The following is a 23,739-nucleotide window of genomic DNA, read 5'->3' as shown; positions in this document are numbered from 1 at the left end:
AAAAGAACTAGTTTATTGGCTGGGTACGGTGGCTCACGTCTGTAATCTCAGCACTCTGGGAGGCCGAGGCGGGTAGATCACCTGAGGTCAGGAGTTCGAGACCATTCTGGCCAACCTGGCGAAACCCCGTCTCTACTAAAAATACAAAAATCAGCTGGCTGTGGTGGCGAACGCCTATAATCCCAGCTACTCGGGAGGCTGAGGCAGGAGAATTGCTTGAACCTGGGAGGCAGAGGTTGCAGTGAGCCGAGATTGCGCCACTACACTCCAGCCTGGGCAACACAGCAAGCCTCCGTCTCAAAAAAACAACAAAAAGAACTAGTTTATTGTGACAAACCTAATAACCTTCTTTATGGGCTGCACACCCACACAAAACAACACATCCAACCTCTGTCTTTTTTCAAAATTTTTCCTTTCTTCTTCCATCCCTATCAGCTTAAGAGACAGAAAATGCCAGGTGATGATATTTTTGCTTCGATGCTCTTAAACTGAACCACTAGAAGGAGACTTGTGGCTTTTATCTCAACACCAAATACACATAAAGAAACTTCACCATCTTCAGGACAGGGTTCTGGTTTTCAGAAGTACCCATTTATACCTGTGTGCCTTTTTCAACAGGGAAGGTGTCTCTCCATGTTGACGTATGTAAAATTGTCGTTGTTATTGTACAAGACTCTCTCTTCGCTGCAACTCTATGAAGTGCTTCCTACTTCTTCCTTTGGCCAAAATTTCTTTTTTCTTTTAAATAAAAGCTGGGCACAGTGCCTCATGCATGTGATCCAAGCACCTTGGGAGGCTGGGGCAAGCGGATCACCTGAGCTCAGGAGTTCAAGACCAGCCTGGGCAACATGGCAAAACCCTGTCTCTACTAAAAATACAAAATTAGCCATGCGTGGTGGCATGTGCCTGTAGCCCCAGCTACTTGGGAGGGTAAGACGATGGGTGCTGAGACAGGAGAATTACTTGAGCCTGGGAGGTGGAGGCTGCAGTGAGCTGAGATCGTGCCACTGCACTACAGCCTGTGTGACAGAGCAATGCCTTGTCTCAAAAAAAAAATAGAGACAGGGTCTTAATATATTGCCTAGGCTGGTCTCGAACTCCTGGCCTCAAGCGATCCTCTCACCTTGGCCTCCCAAAGTACTAGGGTTACAGGCATCAGCCACCACACCTAACCATGGTCAAATTTTCTAATACTCAAGATACAAGTGAGAAAAACTGTAAGTGTTTCCCAATTTGCTATTAACTAACTCATTTTTTCATGCTTCTTTTGTCCCTTCCCTGGAAGACACTTGCACACTGATGATCCTTCGTTTGTCAAGTTCAGTCTTTACTGCCCCCACCATCACTCTAGATTGCACGTATTAAATACTTATACTGAGCACTCCTGGTTACCATGTGATATCAAAGCCAAGAATTTTATAAAATTCAACTTCTTATCACAAAGGACACTAACAATATGCTGTTTCTATGCTTGACTAGTTCGAGATAACCATGAACGGCCTGGCACAGTGGCTCACGCCTGTAATGCCAGCACTTTGGGAGGCTGAGGCGGGCAGATCACTTGAGGTTGGGAGTTCGAGACCAGCCTGACCAACATGGAGAAACCCTGTCAGTTCTAAAAATACAAAATTAGCCGGGCATGGTGGCGCATGCCTATAATCCCAGCTACTCAGGAGGCTGAGGCAGGAGAATCGCTTGAACCCGGGAGGCGGCGGTTGTGGTGGGGTTTGCAGTGAACCGAGATCGTGCCATTGCACTTCAGCCTGGGCAACAAGAACAAAACTCCATCTCAAAAACAAAAAAAAAAGGGCGGGGGCGGGGAGAAAAACCATCTTTCACAAAACTGGTCCCTGGTGCCAAAAAGGTTGGAGACTCCTGGACTATCTAACAAAATGGGGTCTCCGCCGTGAGAAGGTTATAACCTCTTAGCTCCTCCCCTGACTCACAGATGATCCCTGAATACATGTAACAAAACAAAGATGCCACGAGCACAGCTGCTCATGTGCCAGAGGAGAACTGCTCTGATTATGCACCAACTCAGTTCAGTCTTTTCCTGGAGAAGTCCAACTCACATTCCAGGTTACAATGCAGACCAAAGAATTAGTGTTAACAATTTGACTTTTTTTTTTTTTTTTTTTTTTTTTTTTTGAGATAAGATCTGCCTCTGTTGCCCAGGCTAGAGTGCAGTGGTGCAATCACAGCTCACTGTAGCCTCGACTGCCCAGGCTCAAGCGATCCTCCCAACTCAACCTCCCGAGTAGCTGGGACTACAGGTGCACACCACCATGCCTGGCTAATTTTCGAATTTTATTTGTAGAGATGGAGTCTCACTATGTTGCCCAGGCTGTTCTCAGGCCATCTTGGACTCAAGTGATCCTCCCGCCTTCGTGTCTCAAAGTCCTGGGATTACAGGTGTGAGTCATTGTACCTGACCAACAAGATTTCTTAAAGATAACTCTTTACATGACAAATTCTTTCGTTATCACAAATTCAATTAGGGTAGTAAAGAGACTTCACCAATCAATACTGCTTTTAGAATTAGACCCCAATGGCCGGGCGCAGTGGCTCACGCCTATAATCCCAGCACTTTGGGAGGCCCAGGCGGGCGGATCACGAGGTCAGGAGATCGAGACCATTCTGGCTAACACGGAGAAACCCCGTCTCTACTAAAAATACAAAAAATTAGCTGGGCGTGGTGGTGGGCGCCTGTAAGTCCCAGCTACTCGGGAGGCTGAGGCCAGAGAATGGCGTGAACTCGGGAGGCGGAGCTTGCAGTGAGCCGAGATTGTGCCACTGCACTCCAGCCTGGGCGACAGAGCGAGACTCCGTCTAAAAAAAAAAAAATTTAGACCCCAATATTTCTTGGAGGATTAGTGACAAAGCTGGCCAACCCATGGCTACAAAGGCCATGGTCTGTTACTCCGCACCCTTTCATCAACTAGTAGAGAGCTCAGTAGTCTAAGGTGGCCAAACCATGGACCTAGGGTCACATGTGGCCCTTTCCTACGCCCTAAGGAACTCAAGAATGCAGAAAAAATAGCGATGACAAAGTAACCTCACTATTCACTACCAACAAAAACCAGGATAAGCACAGATGGCCAGGGAACAGCTATGTGGTGTGTCAAGTTGTGCCAAAGCTCCCTTCCTATGGGCACTGTATGCCTAGGCAAGCCCATCAGGTCTTCCCCTTAAGACGGATAGTCAGGCCAGGGGCGGTGGCTCACGCCTGTAATCCCAGCACTTTGGGAGGCCGAGGCAGGCGGATCACGAGGTCAGGAGATCGAGCCCATCCTGGCTAACACGGTGAAACCCTATCTCTACTAAAAATACAAAAAATTAGCCGGGCGTGTTGGCGGGCGCCTGTAGTCCCAGCTACTTGGGAGGCTGAGGCAGGAGAATGGCGTGAACCCGGGAGGCAGAGCTTGCAGTGAGCCGAGATCGCGCCACTGCACTCCAGCCTGGGCGACAGAGCGAGACTCCGTCTCAAAAAAAAAAAAAAAAAAATACAAAAAATTAGAACAGGATGGTGGCACACGCCTATGGTCCCAGCTACTAAGGAGGCTGAAGTGGGAGGACTGCTTGAGTTCAGGAGCTTAAGGCTGCAGTGAACCATGATTGTGTCACTGCATTCCTGCATGAGTAACAAAGCAAGACCCTCTCTCAAATAAAAAAAAAAAAAGAAAGTCAAACAAAGGCTGTGAGGAACTGCTCCAAACTAAAGAAGACTGAATAGGGCCAGGCACAGTGGCTCACGCCTACAATCCCAGCACTTTGGGAGGCTGAGGTAGGCGGATCACTTGAGGCCAGGAGTTCGAGACCAGCCTGGCCAACATGGTAAAATCCCATCACTACTAAAAATACAAAAAAATTACCCGGGCATGGTGGCAGGCGCCTGTAATCCGATACTCAGGAGGCTGAGGTAGAATCACTTGAACCCCGGAGGTGGAGGCTGCAGTGAGCCAAGATCACACCACTGCACTCCAGCCTAGGCAACAGAGTGAGACTCCGTCTCAAAAAACAAAACAAACAAAAATGAAACATATAAAGCATCCGGCACACTGGTGGCACTCAGTGCCATTCTTATTACTAATATGGTCTGCGGAATGTAAACTGATCAGGACATGAAGGTCTGGATTTTTCAGAGACACAGATGGTGTAATGGCCCACTCCCTGTCAGGCAGTGAGAAAGGAGATAGTCCCGCATAGAAGCATGGACGTTCCCACTCAAGCAGGCCAGGATTCCCCAGGCGTCAGCCCCCTGCCCTGAGGGAAGCAAGGGTGATGCTCTATGAAACAGAGATAGGCTAGAAACAGGCCACAATGCAAGATAAAATGCAGTGCAAAAACCTGTCTTATGGGTATGAACCAGGAGCAGTTTATGCACCACACGTAACAACTAGAAGCTTTACAGCAGAGCTGAGCTGACAGACACTGGCCTAGGGTCAGTGCAAACCATGGGAAAACCCTTTGTCCTTCAGGAGTTTAAAGCTTGGGGAGTGGTGGCTCACGCCTATAACCCCAAAACTTTGGGAGGCTGAGGTGGACGGATCACTTGAGGTCAGGAGTTCAAGACCAGCCTGGCCAACATAGAGAAACCCTGTCTCTACTAAAAATACAAAAATTAACTGGGCATGGTGGTGGGCACCTGTAATCCCACGTACTAGGGAGGCTGAGGCAGGAGAATCACTTGAACCTAGGAGGTAGAGGCTGCCGTGAGCCAAGACTGTGCCACTGCACTCCAGCCGGGGCAACAGAGTGAGACTCTGTCTCAAAAAAAAGCCTGGGGAGAAGTAAACAGGTAACAGTACAGTGTGACAAATGGTAGGAATTCCAGAAGACAGTAATTGTATTTGGGGAAGCATTTAGTTTAACATGCAAATGGATGTATAACTTTTTTTTTTCTTTGGTGAGAGAGAGTCTCACTCTGTCACCCAGGCTAGAGTGCAGCGGCGCGATCTCAGCTCACCTCTGCCTCCCGGGTTCAAGCACTTCTCCTGCCTTAGCCTCTCAAACAGCTGGACTACAGGTGCACGCCACCATGCCTGGCTAATTTTTGTTTTTTTTTTGGTTTTTTGTTTTTTTTTGAGATGGAGTCTCGCTCTGTCGCCCAGGCTGGAGTGCAGTGGCACGATCTCAGCTCACTGCAAGCTCTGCCTCCTGGGTTCACACCATTCTCCTGGCTCAGCCTCCGAAGTAGCTGGGACTACAGGCGCCCACCACCATGCCCGGCTAATTTTTTTGTATTTTTTAGTGGAGATGGGGTTTCACCATGTTAGCCAGGATGGTCTCGATCTCCTGACCTCGTGATCCGCCTGCCTCGGCCTCCCAAAGTGCTGGGATTACAGGCGTGAGCCACCGTGCCCGGCCAGCAATTTCTGTATTTTTAACAGAAATGGGGTTTCTACATATTGGTCAGGCTGGTCTCGAACTCCTGACCTTGTGATCTGCCCACTTTGGCCTCCCAAAGTGCTGGCATTACAGGCGTGAGCCACATGCCTGACCTGAATATATAACTTTTAAAAACACTAAGTTGTTGTTCATATGAAAAGATAATCAATTATATTGTTAAGGTTTTTACAGAAAAGAGATAAAGTAGTCCACCCTCTTACCTGGGTATTGTCTGTATAATGAAAATATCTTGGCCACGAACAGATTCTTTTATTTCAACTCTTGTTTCTGAAAAATAAAAATGTTCTAAAGTTTTGAGAAAAGCTCCTATGTTAAAAAGGAGAAAAAAGAAAAACAAAAGCCCTTCATGCCGGGCGCGGTGGCACATGCCTGTAATCCTAGCACTTTAGAAGGGCCGAGGAAAGCAGATCACTTGAGCACCAGAGTTCAAGAACAGCCTAGGCAACATGACAAAATCCTGTCTCTACAAAAAATACAAGAATTAGCCGGGCACGGTGGCTCACGCCTGTAATCCCAGCACTTTGGGAGGCCGAGGCGGGCAGATCATGAGGTCAGGAGATCGAGACCATCCTGGCTAACACGGTGAAACCCTGTCTCCACTAAAAACACAAAAAATTAGCCGGGCGTGGTGGCGGGCGCCTGTAGTCCCAACTACTCGGGAGACTGAGGCAGGAGAATGGCGTGAACCCGGGAGGCGGAGCTTGCAGTGAGCCGAGATCACGCCACTGCACTCCAGCCTGGGCGACAGAACGAGATCCTGTCTCAAAAAAAAAAAAAAAAAAAAAGTTCTTCAAGACCAGCCCGGCCAACATGATGAAACCCTGTCTCTACTAAAAATACAAAAATTAGCCAGGCATGGTGGTGTACGACTATATTCCCAGCTACTCAGGAGGCTGAGGCAGAAGAATCACTTGAACCGGGAAGCGGAGCTTGCAGTGAGCCGTGATTGCACCACTGCACTCCAGTCTAGGCGACACAGCGAGATTCTATCTCAAAAAAATAATTAGCTGGACATGGTGACACGTGCCTGTAGTCCCATTGGGAGGATCACCTGAGCCAGAGAAGGTCGTGGCTGCAGTGTGAGCTGAAACTGTGCCACTGCACTTCAGCCTGGGCAACAGAGACCTTGTCTGTAAAAAAAAAAAACAGCAGAAAAGCAAAGCACTCATGATGCAACAGCTAGAAACATTTGGAGGGAGTAAAGATTAATCTAAACGAACACTTCATCTGGGGCAAAAGAATAAGTCTTGGAGCAGTGTGAAGAAGAGGAAGCAAGAACGACCCCTCGAGTGACCGCAGTCCGTGCACCGCCACTGCATCCCGCTCCCAGTGCCTACATCCGGCTGCCTTCACTGCCACCATGCCCCAAGAGAAAGGCTGAAGGGGATGCTAAGGGAGATGAGGCCAAGGTGAAGGACGAACCACAGAGAAGATCCGTGAGGCTGTCTGCTAAACCTGCTCCTCCCTCCAAAGCCAGAGCCCAGGCCTAAAAAGGCCACTGCAAAGAAGGGAGAGAAGGTACCCAAGGGAAAAAGGAAAAAGCTGACGCTGGCGAGGAGGGGAATGACTCTACGGAAAGTGGAGATGCCTGAACACACCAGGCACCCGCTGGAGATGCCGAGGGAAGCGTGTGCATTTTGGATAACTGTGTACTTCTGGTGACTGTACAGTTTGAAATGCTATTTTGTATCAAGTTTTATAAAAACGCAGAATTTTTTTTTTCTAAGCTATGTTGTTAGCACACAGAACACTTCATTGTTGCTCTGGGGGAAGGAGCATATGTCATGAAGAGAATGTCTCCGAAGCTGGATTGATGTGGGGAAAGCATCTTTCCCTTCTAGTTTTGAGAGACTTCCCCTCAGCTCCCAGGAAGAGGGGTTCCCTGACTTTGACACACATGGCCACCTCAGCACACAAAAGCCTTGTGGTCTGAAAACACAAATTCGTTTCTATGTCCTCTTCTCCCTTTCCACCTTTCAGCATGGACTTAAATCCCTTAAAGCCAGACATCTGTTGGCACCCGACCCCCCATAATTGATTACCAGTGTGGCAGGCAATCTGGACCTTCCAGTGATGCCACTGAGATGGCGCCCCTCAAAAGAGCAGTAGTTCTGTTTCTAGACTGTGGATCTTCAGATAAATTCTGCCATTTTCATTTCACTTCTGAAAGTCAGGGTCAGCTTGTGAAAAGTTGTTAAACATGCTAAATGTTCACTGGGTTTTACAGTGGCTTTCTGATTTTTGGTAGTGCATTGAAAAAGGGAGTTTGAAAGTTATTGAGCCAGGCGCAGTGGCTCACGCCTATAATCCAAGCACTTTGGGAGGCTGAGGTGGATGGATCACCTGAGGTCAGGAGTTCAAGACCAACCTGACCAACATGGCGAAACCCTGTCTCTACTAAAAATACAAAAATTAGCCAGGCGTGGTTGCACATGCCTGTAATCCCAGCTGTTTGAGAGGCTGAGGCATGAGAATTGCTCGAACCTGGGAGGCGGAGGCTGCAGTAAGCTGAGATTGCGCCACTGCACTCCAGCCCGGGCGACATCCTTATTATTTTTTCAACAAATGCTGAAGCCTCCTCCATGTCAGGAACTGTACTGGGAACCCCAAAATGCAGGACTTGGACGAAGGGACAAAGACTGACCCAGGAAAGATGATACAACACCAAGGCCAGCAAACCCTCCAGGCCCAATATGCCAGAGACGCTAGCCATGACGAAGGAGAAAGAACAATGGGGCTGAAAACAAGGGCCTCACTGCAATCCAGAAGGAGCAGCACAGAAGGGGGTTTGGGAACACAGGAAGATGTGGGATCCGAGCATGTCAAGCAGAGGGGCAGGCAGTTAGTCCACTCAGAAAGCAGACAGAGTGGGCCAGGTGCGGTGGCTCACACCTGTAATCCCAGCACTTCGAGAGGCCAAGACGGACGATCACCTGAGGTCAGGAGTTCAAGACCAGCCTGACCAACATGGCAAAACCCCGTCTCTGCTAAAAATACAAAATTAGCTGGGTTTGGTGGCGTATGCCTGTAATCCCAGCTACTTGGGAGGCTGATGCAGGAGAATTGCTTGAACCTGGGAGGTGGAGGTTGCAGTGAGCCAAGATCATGCCACTGCACTCTAGCCTGGGTGACAGAGCAAGACTCCATCAAAAAAGAAAAAGAAAGCAGACAGAGTGAGGGGAAAGAGAGAGACAGGAGGTCAGGGAGCCAAGGGGCCAGGACTTGCAGGACTCTGGATTTCATTTTTTACTCGCTAAAGAGTCTGGAATTTATTCTAGCAGTGACAGGAAAGCCACTGGAAGATTTGGGGTTGGGAAGGGTTTCATCTACTTGTTTTAAAAAGACTGCTGGCTACTGTGTGAAGAAAACTGTGGCAGGGCACGAGTGGCCACGGGGAGGCCATGGCAGCTGTTTCGGAAGGTGTCTAGCAAGTAGCAAACGGCAGGCTGGACTGAAGTGGGAGCAGCAGAGGTTGTGAGAAGGGGTCAGATTTAAGATGTATTCCAATCCAAAGTCAGAGCACACAAGATGTGGTAATGGATGGATCAAAGATGAGGCAGGTAAAGGGGTAGAATCTGGATTCCCAAGGAGCCCCATGTGATTGCTAAAAAGACTGGACCCCAGGCTAGAGGGTAGACGTAAGGAAGCAGTAGCAAGAAAAAATATTGACATTTTAGAAATAACGTGGTGGAAGCCGAGTGCGGTGGCTCACACCTGTAATCCCAGCACTTTGGGAAGCTGCGGTGGGAAGACAGCTTGAGCTCAGAAGTTCAAGACCAGCCTGGCCAACATAGTGAGACCCATCTTTTTTTTTTTTTTTTTTTGAGACGGAGTCTCGCTCTGTCGCCCGGGCTGGAGTGCAGTGGCACGATCTCGGCTCACTGCAAGCTCCGCCTCCTGGGTTCCCGCCATTCTCCTGCCTCAGCCTCTCCGAGTAGCTGGGACTACAGGCGCCCGCCACCACGCCCGGCTAATTTTTTGTATTTTTAGTAGGGACGGGGTTTCACCATGGTCTCGATCTCCTGACCTCGTGATCCGCCCGCCTCGGCCTCCCAAAGTGCTGGGATTACAAGCGTGAGCCACCGCGCCCGGCTAGAGACCCATCTTAATAAAAATAAATAAATAAATAAATAAAGGCTGGGCACAGTGGTCATGCCTGTAATCCCAGCACTTTGAGATGCCAAAGTGGGCAGATCACCTGAGGTGAGGAGTTCAAGACCAGCCTGGCCAACGTGGTGAAACCCCATCTCTACTAAAAATACAAAAATTAGCCGAGTGTGGTGGCGGGCATCTGTAATCCCACCTACGCAGGAGGCTGAGGCAGGAGAATTGCTTGAACCTGGGAGGCGGAGGTTGCAGTGAGCCAAGATCGTGCCACTGCACTCCAGCCTGGGCAACAGAGTGAGGCTCTGTCTCAAAAAAACTAAATAAATAAAAAAAAATTTTAACTTACCTCCATTGGTCTCTTGATACACAACAGACTTCCCCAGTTCAGCACCAAGGCGCCTATAGACCAAAAAGAACAAAAAAGGGAAATTAAGATTTCTCTTTTTAAAAAAATTCCAGTTCATACGCATATGTCTAATAAAAAGACTCAAATAATTAAGCTGGCACTCTTTCCAAAAAATAATTTAGAAAATCTAATTCATTAAACTAAAATTCTGCTGTCACTCCATAAGCAGCTCACCACGTTGTAACATACTGCTTTACCAGACAGAGCTCACAACCCATGGTTAATGTCTGGTGCATTGTTCTTTGAATAGTAATTTTCTTGGAAAATCACTTCCAAATACTTGGTTACTAGCAATGATTTCAATAATACACGCCAGAGATAAATGCCTGAATTATCAAAAGCATAGAGAAGGAAAGAGGCTTCAACATCATTGACCAAATGTGGTGTGGATCTCGTCTGGATCCTAATTAGAATAAGCCAAGTGTAAAAAGCCATTTTTGGCCGGACACGGTGGCTCACGCCTGTAATCCCAGCACTTTGGGAGGCCGAGGCGAGCGGATCACCTGAGGTCAGGAGTTTGAGACCAGCCTGACCAACATGGAGAAACCCCATCTCTACTAAAAATACAAAATCAGCCAGGCGTGGTGGCACGTGCCTGTAATCTCAGCTACTAGGGAGGCTGAGGCAGGAGAATTGCTTGAACCTGGGAGCCAGAGGTTGTGGTGAGCCGAGATCACGCCATTGCATTCCAGCCTGGGTAACAAGAGCGAAACTCCGTCTCAAAAAAAAAAAAAAGCCATTTTAAAAAATAATCAGAGAAATATGGACAAAGACTAGACATTACATCATATTAAGGAATTCATAGTAGTGTGAGGTTTTAAGTCCTGATTAGTAAGCAATACTCTTTTTACAAGTGAAATGATATGATGTAAGGGAATATATTTAAAAATACTCCAGGCCGGGAGCGGTGGCTCACGTCTGTATTCCCAGCACTTTGGGAGGCTGAGGCGGGCGGATCACCTGAGGTCAGGAGTTCGAGACCAGCCTAATACAATAAACCCCTTCTCTACTAAAAATACAAAAATTAGTCGGGTGTGGTGGCAGGCGCCTATAATCCCAGCTACTCAGGAGGCTGAGACAGGAGAATTGCCAGAAGCCAGGAGGCAGAGGTTGCAGTGAGCCAAGATCGCATCATCGCACTCCAGCCTGGACAACAGGAGCGAAACTCCATCTCAAAAAAATAATAATAATAAAAATAAAATTAAAATCTCCAGCCAGGCCAGGTACAGTGGTTCATGCTGGTAATCCCAGCATTTTGGAAGGCCAAGGTGGGCGGAACACTTGAGGCCAGGAGTTCGAGACCCGCCTGGGCAACATGGAAAAATCCTGTCTCTACTAAAAACACAAAAATTAGCTGGGTGTGGTGGTGGGCGCCTATAATCCCAGCTACTTGGGAGCTGAGGCAGGAGAATCGCTTGAACCTGGGGGGCGGGGCCTGCAGTGAGCCAAGATTGTGCCACTGCACTCCAGCCTGGGTGACTTTATCTCAAAAAAAAAAACAAAACAAAACAAAACTTCAGCCAGGTATACACATACAATGGAATATTATTTGGCCTTAAAAAAAGAATAAATTCTGCGGCCGGGTGCAGTGGCTCACGTCTGTAATCCCAGCACTTTGGGAGGCCGAGGCGGGTGGAACACGAGGTCAGGAGATCGAGACCATCCTGGCTAACATGGTGAAACCCCGTCTCTACTAAAAATACAAAAAATTAGCCGGGCGTGGTGGCGGGTGCCTGTAGTCCCAGCTACTCGGGAGGCTGAGGCAGAACGGCGTGAACCCAGGGGGCGGAGCTTGCAGTGAGCAGAGATCGTGCCACTGCACTCCAGCCTGGGCGACAGAGCAAGACTCCGTCTCAAAAAAAAAAAAGAAGAAATTCTGGTATGTGCTATGACACGACGGAGCCTTGGAAAAGGTATGCTGAGGAAAATAAGCCAGACACAGACAAACACTATGATTCTATTTGTATGAAGTCCCAAGAATAGGCAATTCATAGAGACAAAGTAGAATGGAGGCTACCATGGAATGCGGGAGGGGAGAATGGGGAGTTAGTATTTAATAGGTACAGAGTTTCTGTTTGGGATGATGAAAAGTTCTGGAAATGAATAGTGGTGATGGTTGTGCAACACTGTGAATGTAGTTAAAGCCACTGAAGTGTACACTTAAAAATGGTTAAAAAGGTAGGCCAGGCGCAGTGGCTCATGCCTGTAATCCCAGCACTTTGGGAGGCCAAGGTAGGTGGATCACCTGAGTTTGGGTGATCACCTGAGTTTGAAACCAGCCTGACCAACGTGGAGAAACCCCATCTCTACTAAAAATACAAAATTAGCCAGGCGTGGTGGCACAAGCCTGTAATCCCAGCTACTTGGGAGGCTGGGGCAGGAGAATCAGTTGAACTCGGGAGGCGGAGGTTGTGGGTGAGCCAAAATGGCGCTATTGCACTCCAGCCTGGGCAACAACAGCAAAACTCCGTCTCAAAAAAAAAAAAAAAAACAGTTAAAAAGGTAAACTTTATGTTATGTATATAACAATTTTTAAAAATACTCCAGGTGGGCTGGGCGCAGTGGCTCACGCCTATAATCCCAGATCGCCTGAAGTCAGGAGTTTGAGACCAGCCTGGCCAACATGGTGAAACCCATCTCTACTAAAAATACAAAAATTAGCCAGGTGTGGTGTCAGGCATCTGTGATCTCAGCTACTTGGGAGGCTGAGGCAGGAGAATCGCTTGAACTTGGGAGGTGGAGGTTGCAGTAAGCCGAGATGGCACCACTGCACTCCAGCCTGGGCAACACAGCAAGATTGTCTCAAAATAAATAAAACAGATAAGATAAAATCTTACTGAGCGACAAGTAAAACAGATAAGGGAAGTATTTATGAATATGTATCATTTATAGTAATTCAAAATCTTTCTGGAATTTGCCAGGGAAGAATCTAAAACAAAAAAAACCCTCACTGACTTTTAAAATGTGCCCTGCTTCCCTCTGCTCTCCCTCAAGGTCGGGTAGGGTAAATCTGAACCACTAGATACACACAGAAGCTTCGTTTAAAGTCAGTGTTTTCACTGGCCTCAAAAAGAAAGACAAATAATCAGCGGTTAGAAATAGAAACTAGGTAGTAGACTGCAAAAGGATTGATTTGTTTTTTTTTAACATTCTTCCAATCTCCAAAACTCCAACTATTAAAAAAAAAAACGGGCAGAGCTGAAAAAAAATATGACTAAAGTTTTCCCTTTCTTCTACATTTCCCCCCAGAAGTTTAAAATATATCCCTGCAATTATTTGTCAACCCTAAAAAAGTAACGAAGTAACTCTATGAAAACTGTTTAAAATGTGAAAATGACTTTAAATATTAAAAGACGAGCTATTCATTTTATGTCTTAGATTTCTAACAAGTGTATGTGGAAAGGGCATATAAAGGTCCTTTATATCAGAGCTCTGGGATTCTCCAAAAGAGCCAACTAGAAAAGAGGCCATCTCACAGGGCGCGGTGGCTCACGCCTGTAATCCCAGCACTTTGGGAGGCCGAGGCGGGCGGATCACCTGAGCTCAGGGGGAGTTCGAAACCATCCTGGCTAACACGGTGAAACCCAGTCTCTACTAAAAATACAAAAAATGAGCCGGGCGTGGTGGCGGGCGCCTGTAGTCCCAGCTACTTGGGAAGCTGGGGCAAGACAATGGCTTGAACCCGGGAGGCGGAGCTTGCATTGAGCCAAGATCACGCCACTGCACTCCAGCCTGGGTGACAGAGCATTGAGCCAAGATCGCGCCACTGCACTCCAGCCTGGGTGACAGAGCGAGACTCCGTCTCAAAAAAAGAAAAAGAAAAGAGGCCATTTAGTAAACAACTATTCAGAGGGCCACTATGAGCCCCTACTCTGCTAGAACCAGATACTACTGCTACATTATCCCGGTCATACAATATTCTCGGCCAAGAGACAGAATCACGCCCATTTCACAGATGAGGTTCAGGGAAATCAAGTCTCTTGCCCACTGACACAGAGCTAGTAAGTGGCAGGGCTGAGAGGGCATCTCAGAGCTGTCAGACCCCAAAGGGGATTTGAGACAGGGGCTTCGTTGGGTTAAAGACACAAATGACTGATCTTATCACAAGCTGATTTACAACGCAGGGTCAGGCCTGTCATTTCTACCACCAGCTCCGGCCCATCTGCCTCCCTGGAACTGCCTTCTTCGCACTGCCGGTCCCCACACCTTTGCTCTGCGACCGCACCTGCCGCGTCGGGTCCCCCAAGTCACAACCACGCCCGCGGGTCTCACTGCAGGGAGACTTGAGAATGGCGGCGGTCAGATTCCCAGGTCAACTCCAGCCGTGGGAAAGGGAGCCACGCCCTGAGCCCCTCTCCCCAAGGCACGCACTCCGGGAGCTCCAGAAAGCTCGGCCCGCCCCGGGGTGTGGGAGTGCGGAGACGAAAGGCAGGCAGGCCGCGGACCCAGTCACGGGGCGGGGGGCTGAGGTCACCGAGAGTCCGCCCCAAGCCTCCCAGTTGCAAAACCGGGGAGCGGGGGGTGGTGTCCGTCACCTCCAAGCTTTGTCCGGCCGGGAAGGCCCGCGCCTCCCGCCCCAGGTGCAGGAGGTGGGGCGGGTGGAGGGGAGCGGGTCCCTCGGGGCGCGAAGGAGAGAGCTAGGCGCCGCCGTCCCCGGCCCGGCCCTCCCGCCGCCCCCTTACTCTGTGATGCGCTTGGCCAGCTCCGTACAGGCGGCCGTGGAGTTGGCCGAGAAGACTCGGTAGCCGGTGCGAGCGGCGTTCATGGCCGGCGGGGGAACGGGGCGGGCGCGCGGGACGCGGAAAGCCGAGGACGCGGAGAGCGGGGGCAAGAGCAGCAGCTTCTTGGGCATCGTCCGGCCCGCGGCGCGGTTACGGCCGGCCCCGCGCGGGGCTGCACTCGGAGCGCTTCCGACTGCGAGACCCCGGTTCGGGTGGGGAAGGCGCTGAGAAACTCGGCGCAAGCGGGGAGAGCTCCGAGGTCCGCGCCCTTGCGTACCCCACACCACGGACTGCAGCGGCCGAGCCTTCGCTGCGCCCCGCGCCGCCGCCTCAGAGCCAGAGGCAAGGCCACCGCCCCCTCCGGGCATCGGAAGAGCGTCGGCTAGAGTGCCCTCAGGCCGCCATCTCAGATGAGGGCAGGGAGCCTGGCGACTGTCTAAAAGCCTGTTCTTCCGAGGGGCGTGTCACAGGCTCGCCCCGCCCCTGCTTTGACCGCTTCCACGGGAGCTCTTCCGGTCTCACCTTCTTGGGAGGAGCAGCCTACCTCGGTAGTGGCCCCAGGTGTTTCCAACTTTTTGGCCAGGACCCAACATGTCCGCCTCCGAGGAGGTATACGATCTAGCTCTGCATGTCTATGGTAGCACAGCGCCCGCCCCACGAGGCGCATGCGCCGGCCTGAGATTAATTTGAAAAGTAGAGGGCGGGGTTCTTTCCAGCTGGTTGACCGCAGTACTGAAGCGGCCAGAAGGTGGTCTTCTCCTGAGCCTGATCTTTCAGGCGTTTCCGAACAGATCCCCAACCCTGTGTCTGCGTGCAAGGCAAGGTTCCCTGAACGTGCCAAAGGCCCTCTTTCCGGTATTCGCTTTCAATCAAAAAAGCCCTCCTTCCCCTCTTTCCATATGCGCCCCCCTCCGAGACCCACTCGCGATGCGTCTGCTCCACAATCTTTCCGGTGACCTCAACCACAGTAAGCTGCCCGGCCCGCGGGACCGTGCCACATGTAGATGCTTGCATTTTTTAAATTTCTGTTGTTGTTATTGTTTTGATGCTTGCATATTTATTTACCTTTGCAAACATCTATTTTCCAAACTAGGATGTAACCCATTTTACGGCCAGATCGTGAGTTTTTTTTTTTTTTTTAATTTTTTAATTATTTATTTATTTTTTGAAATAGGGTCTCGCTCTGTCGCCCAGGCTGGAGTGCAGTGGCGCGATCACGGCTCACTGAAGCGGCGCGATCACGGCTCACTGCAGCCTCTACCTCCCAGGCTCAAGCCATCCTCCCACCTCAGTCATTCAAAATGCCGACATTGCAGGCCTTAGCCATCACGCCCCGCCAAGATCGTGTATTCCTGAGTGCTCCGTGTTTCCCAGTGTCTAGGACAGTGTATGGGCTCCAGAGGCCCGCAATCGGTACTTGTTGAAGTAGAAAGTAAAGCCCAGGGAAGCATTTGAGGTCTCTAGTTATCAGCTGCACCAGAAATTGAGGGGAGGAGAGGTGCCTCTCACATTGACAGTACCATCCTTCTGAGAATGTGGTGACATTGGGCTTGAGGGGGCAGTAGATTGTGACTCAGCATGTCATGAAGGACCACAAGCCTGAAGCTACAGGATTTGGAAGTTGAGCTGCCCTGAGCCTGTAGCAGCCTGGTCCCTATTCCAATAGCTCTCTAGAAAAAAGAAAAAAAAAAAGAAGGACAGTGGGTACACAGCCTAGGCCAAATTATTTAACCACTGCACACATGTCCAGCACATGGACCCGGACAAAAACCTTGTTACCTTCTTTAAAAAAAGGGGGAACAGGATGGGTGCAGTAGCTCATGCCTGTAATCCCAGCACTTTGGGAGGCCGAGGCGGATGGTAATTTGAGGTCAGGAGTTCAAGACCAGCCTGGGCAACATGGCGAAACCCAATCTCTACTAAAAATACAAAAATTAGCCAGGTGTTGGCTGAGCGTGGTGGCTCACTCCTCTAATCCCAGCACTTTGGGAGGCTGAAGTGGGTGGATCACCTGAGGTCAGGAGTTTGAGACAAGCCTGGCCAACGTGGCGAAACACTGTCTCTACTGAAAATACAAAAAATTAGGCTGGGCACGGTGGCTCATGCCTGTAATCCCAGCACTTTGGGAGGCTGTGGTGGGTGGATCACGAGGTCAGGAATTCGAGACCAGCCTGGCCAACATGGTGAAACCCCGTCTCTACTAATAATACAAAAAATTAGCCAGATGTGGCCGGGTGCGGTGGCTCACGCCTGTAATCCCAGCACTTTGGAAGGCCGAGGCGGGCGGATCACGAGGTCAGGAGATCGAGACCATCCTGGCTAACACGGTGAAACCCCGTCTCTACTAAAAATACAAAAAATTAGCTGGGCGTGGCAGTGGGCGCCTGTAGTCCCAGCTACTCGGGAGGCTGAGGCAGGAGAATGGCGTGAACCGAGGAGGCAGAGCTTGCAGTGAGCTGAGATTGTGCCACCGCATTCTAGCCTGGGCGACAGGGCGAGGGCGCGACTCTGTCTCAAAAAAAAAAAATTTAAAAAAAATTAGCCAGATGTGGTGGTGCACACCTGTAATCCCACCTACTCAAGAGGCTGAGGCAGGAGAATCGCTTGAGCTCAGGAGGCGGAGGTTGCAGTGAGCTGAGATCGTGGCACTGCACTCCATCCTGGGCAACAGAGCAAGACTCCATCTCACACACACGTGCACACACGCACACACACACACGAAATTAGCCAGGTGTGGTGGCAGGCAACTGTAATCCCAGTTACTTGGGAGGCTAAGGCAGGAGAATCGCTTAAACCCAGGAGGCGGAAGTTGTAGTGAGCTGAGATTGTGCCACTGCACTCCAGCCTGGGTGACAGAGTGAGACCTCGTCTCAAAAAAAAAACAAAAAACAACAAAAAAAAACAGGTTGGGGACGGTGGCTCACGCCTGCAATCCCAGCACTTTGGGTGGCCGAGGTGGGCAGATCACGAGGTCAGGAGATTGAGACCATCCTGGTCAACATGCTTAAACCCCATCTCTACTAAAAATACAAAAATTAGCCGGGGGTGGTGGCGCGCCTGTAGTCCCAGCTACTCGGGAGGCTGGGGCAGGAGAATCACTTGAACCCGGGAGGCGGAGGTTGCAGTGAGCCAAGATCGAGCCACTGCACTCCAGCCTGGCAACAGAGTGAGACTCTGTCTCAATAACAACAATAAAAAGTTCGTCAGCCTATAGCCCCAGCTACTTGGGAGGATGAGGCAGGAGGATCCCTTGAGCCCGGAAGTCCAAGGCTGCAGTGAGCTATGATTGAGCCACTGCACTCCAGCATGGGCAACAGAGAAAGACTCTGACTCAAAAAAATTAAAAATAAATGCTTGCTGACAAGGGGAGCACAAAACACTTCTGAGGCAGGCGAATAGGGTCTGGAGTGAGGGTACGTAAGGCCAATTCACACTGACTTCTTAGAACGAAATAAAATGGAAATACTTCAGCTATGACAAGAAATATCCTCTCCATTTACATAGGGCATAGAGGAAATATCCTATTTACATAGGGCATACACTGAGTGAATGACTTTGTAACTTGACTTCATTCCCTTCATTTACATAGGGCGTGCACCGGGTAACCAGTGGAAACCTCTAGAGGGTATTGAAACCCCAGAAAATTCTGTAACGGGGCTCTTGAGCCCCTACGCTCAGCGTACTCCCACCCTGTGGGGTGTACTTTCATTTTCAATAAATCTCTGCTTTTGTTGCTTCATTCTTTCCTTGCTTTGTTTGTGCGTTTTGTCCAATTCTTTGTTCAAGATGCCAAGAACGTGGACACCCTCCAGCAGTAACACGTCCAGGGTCCCACTCCCCAGCACAAGCATGGGCTTTGCAACAATGTGGGGACGCCCAGGGTGGCCAATGGTCATTGTTATGGACTGAAAGTTTGTGTCCTCCCAAAATTAATATGTTGAAGTTCTAACCCCCAGTGTGATGGGACTAGGAGGTGGAGTGTTTGGAGGTGAGCTGGGTTTAGATGAGCGTGGGGACCCCGTGATGGGATTAGTGCCCCTAAAGAGGAAGAAACATCAGGGCTTCTCCTCTCTTTGTCATGTAAGAACATAGGGAGAAAGTGGTCATCTGCAGCCTGGAAAGAGCCCTCACCAGCACCTGACCATGTGGCTCCCTGATCTGGGACTTGCAGCCTCTAGGACTGTGAGAAGTCAGTGTCTGTTGTTTAAGCCACCCAGTCTATTTAGTAGCAGCCCACGCAGACTAAAGCAGGCATGCTGAGCCTGGCTAGGGTGTCACGCATCCCGCCTGACATGCAGGCCTGCCGTGGTCTGGCTTGCCTTCTCCCATGTCCTCCTCAGAAGAGGTTGATGCTCAAAGCCCTCTGCAATGCTTGTGACCCACGTTTCCCCCGCAGTCCCCCTCCTACGGGAGCATTGCAGGGGTCTGTGTACCTGAGGAGGGAAGTGAAGGGACAGAAACAGCTCATTGCTCAATGCCCAAAGATAGCACTTTGGGCCTCAGGAGCACCTACTCAATTTAGCCACTAAAAAATTAGAAACAACCGAAATGCCCCCCAAATAACAGAATAGCTCTACAAACGACGATGCTTCCGAACGGTGGAATATTTGGCAACCATCAGAAAGTTTGCTTTTTAGGAGCTGGGTGTGGTGGCCCACACCTGTGGTCCCAGCTACTCAGAAGGCTAAGGCAGGAGGATCCCTTGAGCCCAGGAGTTCAAGGCTGCAGTGAGTTAGGATCACAAATGTGAACAGCCACTGCACTCCAGCCTGGACAGCATCATAAAACTCCATCACTTTAAAAAGAAAAACAAGGCTGGAGCCGGGCACGGTGGCTCACGCCTGTAATCCCAGCACTTTGGGAGGCCAGGGTGGGCGGATCACGAGGTCAGGAGTTCAAGACCAGCCTGGCCAACATAGTGAAACCCTGTCTCTACTAAAAATACAAAAAAGTAGCTGGGCATGGTGGCAGACACCTGTAATCCCAGCTACTCGGGCGGCTGAGGCAGGAGAATGGCTTGAACCCAGAGGCGGAGGTTGCAGGCAAGCTGAGATTGAGCCATTGCACTCCAGCCTGGGCGACAGAGTGAGACTCCATCTCAAAATCAATCAATCAATCAATCAATCGATCGATCAAACAAGGCTGGGCATGGTGGCTCATGCCTGTAATCTCAGCATTTTGGGCAGCTGAGGCTAGTGGATTACCTGAGGTCAGGAGTTTGAGACCAGCCTGGCCAACATGGCAAAACCCATCTCTACTAAAAATACAAAAATTAGCCAGGTGTGGTAGCAGGTGCCTGTAATCCCAGCTACTCAGGAGGCTGAGGTAGGAGAATCATTTGAACCTGGGAGGTGGAGGTTGCAGTGAGCCGAGATTGCGCCACTGCACTCCAGCCTGGGCCTCTGTCTCTAAATAAATAAATAGTAAATTTAAAAATTTTAAAAAAAGAACATTTGCTTTGTCCAGCACAATGGCTCACGCCTACAATCCCAGCACTTTGGGAGGCCAAGGCAGGTGGATCACCTGAGATCAGGAGTTCAAGGCCAGCCTGGCCAACATGGCGAAACCACATCTCTACTAAAAATACAAAAATTAACCAGATGGGCCGGGCGCGGTGGCTCACGCTTGTAATCCCAGCACTTTGGGAGGCCGAGGCGGGCGGATCACGATGTCAGGAGATCGAGACCACGGTGAAACCCCGTCTCTACTAAAAATACAAAAAATTAGCCGGGCGTGGTGGCAGGTGCCTGTAGTCCCAGCTACTGGGAGAGGCTGAGGCAGGAGAATGGCGTGAACCTGGGAGGCGGAGCTTGCAGTGAGCCGAGATTGCACCACTGCACTCCAGCATGGGCGACAGAGCGAGACTCAGTCTCAAGAAAAAAAAAAAAAAAAAAAAAAAATTAACCAGATGTGGTGACGAGCACCTCGGATCCCAGCTACTCGGGAGGTTGAGACATGAGAATCACTTGAACCCGGGAGGTGGAGGTTGCAGTGAGCCAAGAACATACCATTGCACTCCAGCCTGGGTGACAGAACAAGACTGTCTCAAACGAAGAAAGAAAGAAAAAAGCTTTGCTTTTAAAAGAATCATTTATGATGGGGAAATGCTCATAAACAAAGTGGCAAAAGAACCTGACTTAGACTATCTGAGTCATATTTTCCTACATGTCTCAAGAGAAAGAAGGCGCGCAGGGACGCGTTCTGAGGACCTGAGACTCCCTTAAGAGGCTTTTATTATTTTTAGTTATTTATTTAAGAGACAGGGTCTCACTATGTTGCCCAGGCTGGACTCAAACTCCTGGGCTCATATGACTCTCCCGAGCAGCTGGAATTGAGGCTTTTATTATTGAAAGCCTCAATTCCCAAAGGCAAGAACTGGAGTGTCCCTGAGTGCCCCAGCTTTGGAGAGAGGGAGTCCTCACAAATTGAAGGGACAGTCGGACGAGGAGGTGGGGACTCCAGCAAGTGCCCTGGGGACTGTCATAAAGATGAGGAAAGAATGAAGACCAGAGGCTCTCCTTGAAGCTCAGGAACTGGGGAAGGCCCTGGGGCTCTTTTATGTACCAGTCCTGGCAGAGGACTTGGAGTCAGATTTAATCTTGTTTAACAGAATTTATGGCCCAGAATGGTGGCTCATGCCTGTAATTCCAGCACTTTGGGAGGCCGAGGCGGGTGGATCACCTGAGGTCAGGAGTTCGAGACCAGTCTGACCAACATGGTGAAAGCCTGTCTCTACTAAAAATATAAAAATTAGCTGGGTGTTGTGGCATCCGCCTGTATTCGCAGCTGCTAATGAGACTGGGGCAGGAGAATCACCTGAACCCGGGAGGCTGAGGTTGCGGTGAGCCGAGATCGCCTCATTGCGCTCCAGCCTGGGTAACAGAGTGAGACTCTGTCTCAAAAAAAAAAAAAAAAAAAAGAGAGAGACAGACTCCCTGAAATAAAGCAACGTTTATTTGGGATTGGGCATGACAGTGGGAATATGTGTGCCATAGTAAACTATGTGTGTATCCAACGAGGTAAAGGAGGACAAACTTTTTAGAGGAAGATTGAGGGGGATTACACAATTGTTTTGGGATAATTTTCCTTGGCTACAAGGATCAACAACAAGTGTGACCCAGTGCCAGGTCGTACAGGCAGTTGCTAGGCAGATGTCCTCGCAGAAGTATTTTTTGTGTAAGGTTTCAGAGGCCTTTCTGCAAGGTTGTAATTTTTGCTGAGTCTTCCGTGATAGTTTTTGTTATCTGGCATTTATGCATAAGAACCTTCTCTTTATAGCCTTTCCCAGCTCTATTTGTCAGAGTTTTTTGTTTTGTTTTAACAAAAGTGACTCAATTTTGCTTCTGACAACTTTCACAGGGTCTTCATTTTTACTGATGGGTCAGGGATTTTTTCTTTTTTTGAAACGAAGTTTCGCTCTTGTCGCCCAGGCTGGAGTGCAATGGCACAATCTCGGCTCACCACAACCTCAGCCTCCTGGGTTCAAGCAATTCTCCTGCCTCAGCCTCCCAAGTAGCTGGGATTACAGGCATGCGCCACCACGCCTGGGTAATTTTTGTATTTTTAGTAGAGATGGGGTTTCAACCATATTGGCCAGGCTGGTCTTGAACTCCTGACCTTGTGATCCACCCACCTCGGCCTCCCAAAGTGCTGGGATTACAGGTGTGAGCCACTGCGCCCGGCCTTAAAATGTCTTTTTTGACGTTTGAAGTGAGACTTCACTTGACCAGTTTTGTTTTTTTTTTACCGTTTCTCTTTATAAGACCAGGCTGACTCTTGAGGCTCCAGACCTGCTGGATACCTCCTGCAAAAACGAAGACAGCTGTGCCTCCACAAAATGACATTTTGCATCTACAACCCTATTTCAGTTTTCAAGTTTTAAAAAATGAGCTGCTTGTTAACCGAGCCAGTTTCAGCATGAATTATAGAAAGATCTCCTCTGTACTAGAAACTAGAAGACAAAGGGCGGCATAAGTACAGATTTGGCATGAAACGTTATCCGGAACAAACAGGACAAGACAAAGAGGGGTGTGTTTAGGATTGCTCAGCCCTGTCCCCAAGGGAGGAACTAACTGGAAGACAAGGTCAGTCTTTGCAAGGAAAAAGAACATTTCAGGCAATAATTCAGAAGTTTTGCATCCACGTTGCGCCACTCCAACTTGAACTTTGGAAAAATACGAGGCCTTTCCCTGTTTTCATTCTCCAAACAAGCCTCAGCAAGCTGGGACTGAGTGATCTTTATTTCTAAAAATAATACCAACTTGGATCTCTAAGCTGATTCTCTCTATAGGGTACCAGAAACCATGCTGGGGGCAGGAGCAAAATACAGGCAGACAGAGCCAAGCCTGCTGGGAGTGACCCTTCCCAGCTTCAGCAAGGACAGTGGTAGGCAGCAGCTGCTGGGCTGGTCTCTGGAAAATCCGAAATGGAATCGCAAGGCACTGAGTCCTCGATCTCATCTGTGCCTCGGTTTCAGTAGCTCTTGGTGGGAGTCTTTGGAGGCGTTTGAGGGTGTCTGAAATGCCCGAACATCACTGAAGACTTTGGTTCAAATGGAAACCCTCAAGGGGCTTCTAGTGCCTTCTCTCTGTGCACCGCAGAAGCTCCTGCCACAGGACATGCTTCCTTGCCCCTGTGGCCGGATTCATAGCTGCACTGGCAAGATGGGATGGAAGAGACAGAAATGGAGCAAGGAAAAAGGCCAGGGCCGTAGGGGCTGAGAAGGCAGGAGGCAAACACGAAGGAGACATTGCAACAACTCAGGAGGCAAATCATTCAGGAAGTCACAAGGTTCTTGGCTCAAGTGTGCCAAATTTGTCAGTTCAAGAGGGTCCAGGTCTATGAGAGCTAAAAACCCCCAAACAATGCAAATGTCCAAAGGTAGCTATGGGATGGCCATGGAGGCTCACATCCATAATCCCAGCCTCCTTTGGGAGGCCGAGGCGGGTGGATCACCTGAGGTCAGGAGTTTGAGACCAGCCTGGCCAACATGGTGAAACCCATCTCTACTAAAAATACAAAAAATTAGCCGGGCGTGGTGGCACATGCCTGCAATTCCAACTACTCAGGAGGCTGAGGCAGGAGAATTGCTTGAAG

At 49.6% G+C, this 23,739-nt stretch overlaps 1 protein-coding gene and 1 long non-coding RNA gene across 5 annotated transcripts in view; one reads left to right on the top strand and one right to left on the bottom strand.

Moving 5' to 3' along the window:
- PRPSAP1 (phosphoribosyl pyrophosphate synthetase associated protein 1) overlaps positions 1 to 16,848 on the bottom strand; it is a 43,622-nt gene extending 26,774 nt beyond the window's left edge. The window contains exons 1-3 of one of the 4 annotated variants that reach the window (XM_055242159.2): positions 15,166 to 16,848; positions 9,863 to 9,915; positions 5,610 to 5,676 (exon numbers count right to left, since the gene is read on the bottom strand). In XM_055242159.2, coding sequence (XP_055098134.2) covers positions 5,610 to 5,676; positions 9,863 to 9,915; positions 15,166 to 15,236 — 191 coding nt within the window. In that variant the 5' untranslated portion in view covers positions 15,237 to 16,848. Of the gene's footprint in view, positions 1 to 5,609; positions 5,677 to 9,862; positions 9,916 to 14,604 lie in introns of those variants that run through there. The other 3 variants (XM_055242158.2, XM_055242161.2, XM_055242160.2) reach the window with 3 other exon arrangements.
- Positions 15,464 to 22,927, top strand: LOC134732406 (uncharacterized). Its single transcript, XR_010115524.1, has 3 exons — positions 15,464 to 15,610; positions 18,729 to 18,832; positions 22,407 to 22,927. It is a non-coding gene; the product is annotated as an uncharacterized lncRNA (long non-coding RNA).
- The last annotated feature ends 812 nt before the right edge of the window (positions 22,928 to 23,739 follow it).

The sequence above is a fragment of the Symphalangus syndactylus genome, chromosome 14 (assembly GCF_028878055.3).
Source record: "Symphalangus syndactylus isolate Jambi chromosome 14, NHGRI_mSymSyn1-v2.1_pri, whole genome shotgun sequence".
Classification (NCBI taxonomy): Eukaryota; Metazoa; Chordata; class Mammalia; order Primates; family Hylobatidae; genus Symphalangus; species Symphalangus syndactylus.
Note: the sequence above shows the minus strand (reverse complement) of the source record. Positions and strands in the feature narration are given on the sequence as shown.